An 11,402-nucleotide genomic window follows, 5' to 3' on the forward strand; every position below is an offset into this window, starting at 1 on the left:
GTCGCTGCAGGATCCTGACATTATTATTAAATTGTCTTACTTACTTCATTTGTTTTTATTTCATTCTTTTTTACCTTGCAGCACGAAATTCAGGCACATCAAAGCAGGTATGTACAATTTTTTTATCCAGTATGCATGAAAATATTACAATTAAGTTAATTGGACCCCTTTTAACTCATTGAGTGCCAAAAATGTAATATTACGTTTTTCCTTCCCATGCGTTGAGTGCCAAAAACGTAATATTATGTTTTTAGCTCTTTTTTTAATTACGAAACTAGACACTCTAACACACCTTATATGTGATTTTGGGAACTCTGTGATGAATGGAAATGATATATATGACGATCGAAAATTCATGAAAACGCACAATCTGAACATTTTATCTGGACATTTTATCATAACTCGGTTGCCGCTTTGGGTCGAATCAGTGACGCATGCACGTCAGGTCAAAACCAGGCCATTTTCTTGGGTCTATCACTAGGTGGCAGTCTCGCCAGGTCTCGCTGATCACTTCCCGGAAAGTTTACAGGCAACACTTCATATTTCATGAAAGACGATATATCTCCATTTCTAGAAAAAAACAGCGATTTTGATGAAAACTAGCCACTGTTTAGCTTGGGATTTCTCAGGAACAGAGGCGTGTAGAAATACACTGTTTGCACCCACTGAGAGCTTTTCTCACCTTTTAAACGAGCCATTGTATGTGTTCATAGCTATAACACAGAATATGCTGTGGCTGTACAAAAATCATCAACAATGGTCTAGATTGCTGGCACTCTAGGACAAAGCTTCCGAAAACAGCTTGGCATTCAATGAGTTAAGAACTATTTTCTTTATATTTCTCCATATTTCAGTATCAACTTTATTGATGAATTCTACAAGACGGTCAGCCAAAACAGCAAGATTGACAAATCAAGGTTGGAGGCCCTGGAGAAATCCATCAAGCACATCGTTGAAAAACTCGTTGAAATCTTCCCTCAACCATGGCAATGTAAGAAGCAAATTTAAACATAGTACATGTGTCATGTCTGTAGTACTGGACTGTAATACTTGTATTGTAATACTGGTGGTTCACTCTGCCTCACATCTGGGCTACACAAAACATAGCTCATGCTGTAAAGCTCTCTCTGTCTCTCTGTTAGTTTATGAGGACATCACTTTTAATCCTGACAAAACAGACGAAAGCCTGATGTTATCTGATGACTTTACACAAATATGCATCAGTCCCCGCCAGTTCTCATCCAAAGAAACCCCGTTCTATGTCCTGGCCAAGCAGTCCTGGAAGAAGGGGCAACACTACTGGGAGGTGGACGTGGGGCACTGCCGCACCTGGGCAGTGTGACCAGCATATCATGTCATGCTGGGGCTCCAGACCACTCTTACCAATGTACGAAAGACAATCGTAGCAAAGAACCTTTCGGGAAATGAGTGAAAATGTTAAGATAGAGCTACGGTAGAGGTTACGGACTACGTAGCGTTAAGAATGCTTCGGGAAACCAGCCCCTTACCTTTCCTATGATATTAGATGCTAGTTAAACAATAAAAAATTCAGGAGAAAATTAATGTTGAATTTACATGAAATGTAATCATATTTACATTCTGCACAGAGCGCTGCGTCCATCTCCACACTCAGTATTCTTGGTGGAATATCTCACAAACTCTTCACTCAACATATCACAAGAAACGACAGACTTTTCCGAATATGAGGGCATAAAGCATTCCTCTGCACAACAAGACATTCCTGAGTAATCTGATACAACATTGGGCTGGAATTCTAATGTAATAGCACTCCAAAATAATAAACTCCCTTTCCATATCAAAGAATCAAAGGTTAGTCATAGCATGCACAGATCCACTGTGCTTTTGGCTACATGACATTTGCACATATGCAAGCACAGCTTAGCCTACATCAGGTTACAAATGCACTTTTCAGTTTGCATTCTATTAGTAGGATAGTTTTGTATATTCACAGTTGAGTTTGCACATTTTGACAGCAGGGGGTGTTTAAAAAAGTCAAAGTCAAAGTCAGCTTTATTGTCAACTTCTCCACATGTACCAGACACACAGAAGAATCGAAGAATTGTTTCTCTCTATCCCTCTCTAAAGAGAGAGAAGCTTACCTCTTACCTCTATTACTACTAAGTTAAGAGGGGGGGGGGGGGTCCTGAATTAAATAAAATAGTATCAAAATTCTTGACTTATTATATCGAAACAATAATTTTGACACATACAAAATAAATATCTATAAAAATTTAAATCTGCAGAATACAGAAAAGTGCATAGGTTGAACGTAGCAGAGGATTCGACAATGTAATAAGATAAAATCTTAATCTCACCATGTCACCGAATCAGGGGAGCAATGAGCTTGTTTCCCCGCAATAAGATGGTCATATCACGGGGTGATATGAGACAGCAACACCCGAAGTGCATTCCTAAAGTGTGTGCCTTAACAGATGGCATCATATTCAATTGGTAGTCCGATTTTCTGCATAATACCATTTTTTCCGTGAGGCCTGGTCGCAATTGTCCCGCAACATTTTATTATTTTTTCCTTGCGGTCCAGTAGCTGGAAAGTAGCAACGTTGAGCTCCCCCACACATTGAGCCCAGCCCTGATCTGCACGCTGCAGCCAGGGGCTTCTGAGGGGAGTGAGTTCCAGAGTTTGGGTGCAGGAAAATGTCTTTGCTCCCATTGTGGTGATCCTGATGTTTGCTACTGCCAATAATCCAGCTGTAGATGAACGTAGTGAGTGGGAGGAAGTCTGTAGGAGTTCTGTGATATATGGAGGGCAGAGGTTATGCACATTCACTATTAAAACAATAGTAATAAATGGCCATTTTTATTTATCTGTGTTTGCATTTCTTATCTCATGTTGGTCTATGTTTTAAGTATGTGGTTCATGTCTTCAAAAAAATAGGCCATAGGCTATTCATAGGCTGTTTATATGTTGTTTACTCTTTCTTGCACTATTGCAAAATGCACTTTAGTGTCCTTAGACCCTATAGCCTTAAAGCGTAACTTTCACCAAAATGTATCATAGTTGTACCCAAGTCAAACTTTTGTTTAAAAGCATAATTACGTCCGAAGTGCCACTTTTAAGCTTGTCCGTCCAAAACCTTTCTTTTTAGTAAACTATGTGTACACGAACAATGTTCTCAATGCTCGATTTCATGTGTAGAGACACTGATGATACTTTGATCAAAGTTTCAAGTTCTTCACGTTGTGTCAAGCCTTAGTTTTTTAAAAATAGCGATTTTGACGCGATCATGTATCAAAATAGTAGTACCCCTATGATTCCCATTCTTAAGGCCATTTCACCTGAAAACGACAACACGGACAAGCTTAAAAGTGGCGCTTTGGACGTATTTATGCTTTTAGATGAAAGTTTGACTTGGGTACATTCACAAAAACACCCTAGGATGCATTTTGGCGAAAGATACGCTTTAACTGGACATCTAATGACAGGGGTTACATTTTACTTGAAGGTATCTACATAAGAGTGATGTGACACTGTCATGAATGAGTCATACATATTATAAACAACGCTTCTGTCAAGTGTCATTTGGTTTTTGTCATTAGGGTGAGGGTTAGAGTTAGGGTTATGACAGTGTCATGTCACTCTTATGTAAAAAAAACGCTTCTGTCATTCGCTTCTGTCAAGTGTCATTTGGTTTTTGTCATGACAAGTTAGGGTTAGTGTTATGGTTATGACATTTGATTTGATTGGCCTGATTGAAGTTTAATTTTTCCAGCTCACAAGCCAACGGAGAGTTGCTAGACTAGCCCTGGGCCCAGTTCCCTGAAAGCTAGCTAGTGGATAGCTCCACTCATCCATCTGGGACCAATCCATTGGAGTGTTGCTTCAGAAGGCTGGGCCTAATCAAAAAATGCTTGCATATGATTGAATAAGCCACTTGTCCGTCATCTATTGACGTGCTACTTCAACCACTCACATCGAAGCCAACCCGTGATGCTGATAACAGTCTCACAGTCGCTTCTACGCTATGTCACATCTATGAAACTCCCACCCTGCGTCCTGATTGGCTCTACAATACAATCTCGTGCTGAAATCACTCTCAATAGACCTCTCCAGAATAAGTCCCGCCTCCTAACTTCCGTATCCAACCAACCTTCGGTCGTCAAATGTCTATGGGAAATAACATGGCGTTTTGAAAGATCGTACCTGTCAAACTCTGTAGGTGACAGTAGAAAAAGCTGGTATGCAGATTGGCCTACACACTTCTGCCATCTAGTTTCCACTGGATTTTTTGATTGTCGGTGTCGTTTACCGACAATCAAAAAATCCAGTGGAAACTAGATGGCAGAAGTGTGTAGGCCAATCTGCCCAAACGACACCGACAATCAAAAAATCCAGTGGAAACTAGATGGCAGAAGTGTGTAGGCCAATCTGCCCACCATTTTTTTCTACTTCGCTACCTACAGATGTTTTACCGGTATGATGTTTCGAAACGCAATGTTATTTCCCATAGACAATCGACGCCCAGAAGTTGGATGGATACGGAAGTTACGGAGGCGGAGCTTATTCTGGAGAGATCAATTGAAGAGGTCCCAGATGGATGTGAGTGAAGCTAGGCGGAGCTAAGCGGAACGAAATTCATCTGGTGAGAGTCAGGTTATATAATTAGGCCTATGAGGTAAAAACAGAAGGGAACATGTGGTTTAGTCTGTGCGGCGTCAAAATCTAAGCATATTGTAGGCTTATGTTATTTAAGCCTAAACATTTCCTCACTTTCTTAGCCTACTTGACGTCTTTCTTATCTTCAAATATCTTCTTTAACTCATTGAATGCCAAGCTGTTTTCGGGAGCTTTGTCCTAGAGTGCCAGCAATCTAGACCATTGTTGATGATTTTTCTACAGCCACAGCATATTCTGTGTTATAGCTATGAACACATACAATGGCTCCTTTAAAAGGTGAGACGTTAAGCTCTCGGTGGGTGCAAACCATGTATTTCTACACGCCTCTGTTCCTGAGAAATCCCAAGCTAAACAGTGGCTAGTTTTCATCAAAATCGCTGTTTTTTTCTAGAAATGGAGATATAACGTCTTTCATGAAATATGAAGTGTTGCCTGTTACTTACTTGTGTAAACTTTCCGGGAAGTGATCAGCGAGACCTGGCGAGACTGCCACCTAGTGATAGACCCACGAAAATGGCCTGGTTTTGACTTGACGTGCATGCGTCACTGATTCGACCCAAAGCGGCAACCGAGTTATGATAAAATGTCCAGATTGTGCGTTTTCATGAGTTTTCGATCGTCATATATTTCATTTCCATTCATCACAGAGTTCCCAAAATCACATATAAGGTGTGTTAGAGTGTCTAGTTTCGTAATTTAAAAAAAAAGAGCTAAAACGTTTTTGGCGCTCAACGCATGGGAAGAAAGGCACTCAATGAGTTAAGTGACACAGACATAAACAGTGCAACAATCTAATCTTAAATAATTATTATTTATGTCTGTGTGTGGTATATAGCCTACTTGGGATGCTTACATACGGATATCAATGTTTTTCTATTTTCGTATTCATGTGAATTAAAGTATTGATCCGAAGTTTAAACGGTAGGCCTATAGCTGTGACGTGGAGTCACCTGACATCACCATCAAATGAGAGGATATTTCAGAACTATTAATGTGGACAGCTCCCCTCTAGAGCATCTTAACACTTTAGGCGCCAGAGGTTTTCTTTCGAAACGTTCGATTTTGACATGTTCATTTCAAAAGGCTATATCTTAAAAGTGATAAGAGATAGAGACTTTCTGTAAATTAGAGAAATATTAAGGATGACCCAAAGTTTATGTAGAGATTAAATGTTTATATCTAATTAGCATATTATGACGTCATATGGTGGCGGCCATCTTGGATTATAGAATTTTAATGAAAAGTTGCATGTTTGAATGATAAAATGCACCACTTCTTTTCCCCCAAAATGTCCCTCACCTTCTGTATGCTATATTGCACAATACTGAATGCTCAGGTAAATAGTAAGTAGTAAACAAACTGTATAAATCATTACTAATAAATGGCAGAAACACACCAAATGCATGTAGCGGTAGGCTGGCCTTTTGCTGTAGAGATTTTCCATTTACTACATACAGTAGGCACTCTGATTCCATGTATGGGGCACATATATATTATTCAGATGACACACAAACACAAGTAGACAAGACCTGTTTAGTTCAAAAGCTCACTTGCCACGGCAAGGCAAAGATCAGGAGTGAGATGACAAGACAAGAGACAATATTAGTATTTTTTTCTTTTTGTTGATGTTTTGTTTGTTTTTTTTTTTTCTTAGCTGACAAAGACACACACATCACAAGGACATGAACACACAAAAAAAGAACACATAGGCCTAGTGTATGTCCTAAATGGTCAGGGAAATAGGTAGCAAATCAACAGTGTAAATCATTACTAATAAATGGCTGACAATTTTTTTTTTATGTAGCAGGCCTTTTGCTGTAGAGATAATGACTCCCTATCCCTATCCATACAGGGCCGGCATTCCCATCATCTTGTGATAGACTATGCATAGCCTAATGGCTCCCCGTGTCACCACCTCTGCTGCAACAGCATGGCCAGATCTGCCTGGCGCGCGCGCGCTGAGTGGAGAGAATTTGCGTAGCTCGGACTAGGCCTACTGTCATTCTCATTGCGACTCCCTACACTGCCTCTACGTTCCCCCCTGTCCTATGAGCACTTCGACCTCGTCTAACATACCCAGTGGCATTAGACAAAGGCTCAACCACGTTACTGTCGTCGCGATTGCGGAGAAGCACACGGTCAGAAGACAGAAGCTAGGGGATGACGTATGACATGTCTGCCAACTAGTGGAGTGGAGGTCGAACGAAATATGACACCCTATTTGACTAAATCGGCCGTTTTATTCAGTACCGCATCTTGTCAAGTAAACTCGACCGTGGCGCCTAGAGGGTTAAGGGCAGTGCACGCGCGTTCACGCTACGAGCATGTTCGGGAAGCAATCAGAAAAACCAAACGAACGATCGTAAGATGAATCGCAGAAAACCTTCGTAAGAGCGTCTCCGTCGTTATCGGGAAACTGGGCCCTGGTAGCAAATGTAATTTGCTGGCGCTAGGGTGCGTCTAGATTTCTAGGCTAGTGTTAACCACATAATGTTGCAAAACATATTGTTATTTAAACATATTGTTTTAATTTAATGGAATGTGTAATTCAAAATGAAATATATATCAATAAACAATATGAAGTGAAATATTATCTCATGGGGCACTATCTATAGTAAACCTCATAGAACCCATTCATGTGTGTGACATTATCTGAATTGTTCTGAACAAGGGACACTGTTACACAAACTGAAACATTCATCTCAACAGCCTTCACTAAAATAGTGGCCTGAATAGATCTACAATTGTTTCACTCATCTTTGGTTGACTCTTTTCATGACCATATTGGGCATCAGTGTTTAAAAATATAATTTTCTCTGTCACTTTGGTGCCATTCTTGAACCATCATTAATATTTGCACAACAGCAAGTGCATTTCTGGTCTGGAAAAATGCCCCAAAAGTAAGAAAGGGTTTTTCCTACAGATGCCTTTTCCCTCTCTTCAGGGAGTGTCATTTGGAGATCTTGCTCTTCTAGTTTTGTAGCCATTTCATCTCCTTGTGTGGTGATCTGGCTTTCTAGTTTTCAATCACGAGTCTCTGTGTTATTTACGGCCACATTATCAAATAAAGGAAACAGATAAAGATCTAGATGAGCTACTGCAGAAAGTGAAACAATGAGAAAGTAGAGCAGTGGAAGAGAGTTATCCAGACCTGGAAAATATCCAAACCAAAATTGATACTTCTATTGAAAATATGTTTTTCTGGGTGTGTACTAGAGGGGGAGGAAGGAAGCTCAATATTGTTTTTTGTTAAAACTCTCACACACGAGACTCTTAAAATTAAGTTTGATGGTCATGCAAATTCTGGGAGTTTCCCGGGAGAAATAACAAAACGGGAGGGTGCCGGAAAATGAAATACGGGAGATATGCACATGCCTATACATTTTCATGAGGGTTATGTTTAAAAACCTTAACATCTCAACATCATGGCTATTCTTGTAAAACATGACTAGGAGTTTCTGGCTTCAGAGCATGACAAAAGTCCATTCAGCGTTATGGAATTCTGACATTATATCGCCTTTGTGTCCATCTGTAGGTATTCCATGAAACTGATGTATTGCTGGGGTGTGTGTTAATGTCTTTTGATTCGCTGCCAGTAAGTTGGAAGTTATTCAGTGGGAGGATTTTTTTTACTGTGGGTGTGACTTGGGTCATAATAATAAGTCGCTGCAACAATTCCAACAGCACACATGAGCCCAGCTCCCTGACTGCCTGCTCTCTGTCCTCCAGCCCAGGTGCTCTCTGCCTGCATACTGTAGATATGAGTTCTCTCTCTAGCGGCTCTCGGCGACCCTCGTCTGTGTCCGGTTTTTCGGTCGCCTCATTTAAGCCCACAGGCTGCAGTCATGGGAAAGATGCGGTGGTGTTCTGTGACACCTGCTCCATGCCTCTGTGTGAGGAATGCTTGACTAATGTGGAACATCGCAGCCACAAGTTTAAGACCATGGAAGAAGTATGCAACGACAAACTAGTGAGTACTGATTTGTTTGATTTGAATTTGTTTATTATTATATGTGTCGCCTATACTCAAGTCAGCACTATTATGAAGGAATTGTCCACTAGTTTGTTTTAGGCCATAGTCATTAACACTGTGCTTTTGCAGGAGAAGATTGCTGTGCAACTTGAAGATTGTAAAGGCAGGAGCCAGAGTCAATTTCAGGAATTGGTGGAAAGTCAAGTAATACAGCTTGAAGTAAGTGAATCCTTCTTTTAAGAAGAAATGCTCTAATTCATATTTGTACCTGCTTTTTAAACATTAACTTCTGAAAACCTAAAAAAAAGACCCAGGAGTGTTGAAAAGCCTCACCATATTGTGTCTCTTACCTTGACCTCTCTCAGAGGGACTTCCAGCAGGTGCAAGACAGTTTTACCGAGCAATACAGAGAACTTGACGACCTGCTGAATCACACCAAAGAACACGCCGTCACACTGTTGGAGGCCCAGCGGCAAGGACAGAAAAAACCCCTTTATGTGCTGGCCGAGGAGGGGGACAGATACAAGATGCGGGCGGACAAGCTTCAGACGGACATAGCAGATTTGAGACAAAGGGTGTCGTCAGGAGCCGATTCTATGTGCATTCTGGTAAGAGTCAACAGCCCCAGCAAAAATTTAAACCCAAAATATTACTATCAATAATAAAAAAAAAATATATCAATAGATGTTATTGTGTCTTGAATTCCATGTAGTAGGCTACAAAAACAGCTGGAGATTTGTGTCATTTATGTCATTGTACAATATTATAGGCGAAACAATGACTAACACTAAGAATAAAATTCTATGTTGTACTCACTTTTGTTATTTCATTCTTATTAACCTTGCAACAGGAAATCCAGGCACATCAAATGAGGTTTGTATTTTTTTTTTTTATCCAGTAAATATAAAAATATTACCAACAAGTCAAGTGGACACCTTTTAAGATGAAACTATTTTAATTTACTCCATATTTGTCGGTATTTCAGTATTGACCTTATTGATGAATTCTACAAGGAAGTCACCCAAAACAGCAAGTTTGACAAATCAAGGTTGGAGGCCCTGGAGAAATCCATCCAGCATATCGTTGAAAAAATCGTTGAAATCTTCCCTCGACCATGGGAATGTAAGAAGCACAATTACACACAGTACAGCCCAGCATGCCGTGTAGTCATGTCTATAGTAATAGACTGTAATACTTGTATCTCTCTCTCTCTCTCTCTCTCTCTCTCTCTCTCTCTCTCTCTCTGTTAGTTTATGAGGACATCACCTTTAACCCTAATCCTGACAAAACAAACGATAACCTGATGATATCTGATGACTATGCGCAAGTCTTCCTTAGTCCCCAACGGTCATCACCTAAAGTCCCCTACCAGACTAGAGAAACCCCGTTCTATGTCCTGGGCAAGCAGTCCTGGAAGAAGGGGCAACACTACTGGGAGGTGGACGTGGGGCACTGCCGCACCTGGGCAGTTGGAGTTGTGGAGCTGGCCAATGGCAGCCGGCCGCCATCACAGGCTGCGCTAATGCGCCTGGGACGCAACAAGAGGTCGTGGATGCTGGAGTCGGAGGACGGGGAGCTGACCGCGCTGCACAACGACAACCTGAGCATGGTGAAGCAACCTGAACAGGAAGTGACACGCCTCGGGGTCTACCTGGACATGACCAAGAACAACGGCCGGCTGAGCTTCTACGATGTGAGCGGCGGCGCGGTCCTGCACACGTTCCGACTGCGCGTCAAGAAGAGCGTGTTCCCTGCCTTCAGTCTGACCAGAGTGGACGGCCAGCTCCAGAGTCTGGTGCTCTGCAATCTGGGCCTCAAGCCTGAGAACGAGACTGAGAATGAGACTGAGTCAGAGGACTCAGGGGTCGACACAAGCTCGAGGCGGAGCTCTGCCACGCTAGGTGCAGATTCCTCTGACGTATCGGGGTACTCTTCAGATTACCAAAGTCCGAGGAGCTCCTTGACCACCTCCCTGTAATCTAGATCTGGATCCATAGACTGAATGTGGTAGGCTGCTTACATATTTCATATTCAGGCTGGAGTTTGAAGCACACAATGAATATTGCTTATCAATGTTTGACTTCTCGCAAAGCACTTATTTCTTGCACAAGTTAAGGTTGTTTTGGATAAACATTTAACGATGGTGAAAGGCCATTTATATTTATTTGTGTTTGCATTTCTTATCCTATTCTTATATATTTTTTTATCTATGTGGTTCATGTCTTCAAAAAATACAGGCTATTCAAATGCTGTTTACTTCTTCTTGCACTATTGCAAAATGCACTTTGATGTCCTTGGACCCTATAACTTTGACTGGTCATATAACGACAGGAGTCAAGATTTTGTAAAACATATTGTTATTTAAATATATTGTTATGTATGTAATTGAATGTGTAATTCAAAATAAAATATTTATCAAAAAAAGAAATGTCGATTATTATATCATGGGGCACTAGCTATACCAAACCTACGACGGAGTATTAGGGCCACACATGAAGAGAAAAATATTTTTTGCCATGAGATTAAAGTCGCCATGTCGACATTAAACTCGACATTTCGAGAACAAAGTTGAAATATCATGTTGACTTTAATCTCCACGTGTCGACATTTAAACTCAGCATTTTGCGAATAAAGTTAGTTTGGAGAGGGAACGACCGCTCGGGACGATTGAAAGGGAGGACGAATGAAACATTGCAGTTTTCTTCGAGTGCAACAATGATTAGACATAGGCCTACATCATGTGGACAAAACCTAGAACATTAACCTCCGTTA

The 11,402-nt window shown here is 40.9% G+C and overlaps 1 protein-coding gene across 1 annotated transcript; it reads left to right on the forward strand.

Moving 5' to 3' along the window:
- Positions 1–8,034: 8,034 nt before the first annotated feature.
- LOC121688161 (tripartite motif-containing protein 14-like) lies at positions 8,035–11,048 on the forward strand. The gene is made up of 6 exons (XM_042067575.1): positions 8,035–8,627; positions 8,760–8,849; positions 8,996–9,238; positions 9,481–9,503; positions 9,616–9,752; positions 9,881–11,048. Exons 1-6 carry the CDS (start codon positions 8,232–8,234, stop codon positions 10,606–10,608), a joined length of 1,617 nt encoding a protein of 538 aa, XP_041923509.1. The 5' UTR covers positions 8,035–8,231; the 3' UTR covers positions 10,609–11,048.
- Positions 11,049–11,402: the final 354 nt, after the last annotated feature.

This window comes from Alosa sapidissima, chromosome 17 (genome assembly GCF_018492685.1).
Source record: "Alosa sapidissima isolate fAloSap1 chromosome 17, fAloSap1.pri, whole genome shotgun sequence".
Lineage (NCBI taxonomy): Eukaryota > Metazoa > Chordata > Actinopteri > Clupeiformes > Clupeidae > Alosa > Alosa sapidissima.

What these genes read in the sequence shown, in the direction of transcription:
- LOC121688161 (XM_042067575.1), top strand. Translation starts at nt 8,232, where the DNA reads ATGTCTTTTGATTCGCTGCCAGTAAGTTGGAAGTTATTCAGTGGGAGG. An exon ending in AAGTATGCAACGACAAACTA is followed by an intron (nt 8,628 to 8,759) that starts GTGAGTACTGAT and finishes GTGCTTTTGCAG; the next exon opens with GAGAAGATTGCTGTGCAACT. An exon ending in CCGATTCTATGTGCATTCTG is followed by an intron (nt 9,239 to 9,480) that starts GTAAGAGTCAAC and finishes ACCTTGCAACAG; the next exon opens with GAAATCCAGGCACATCAAAT.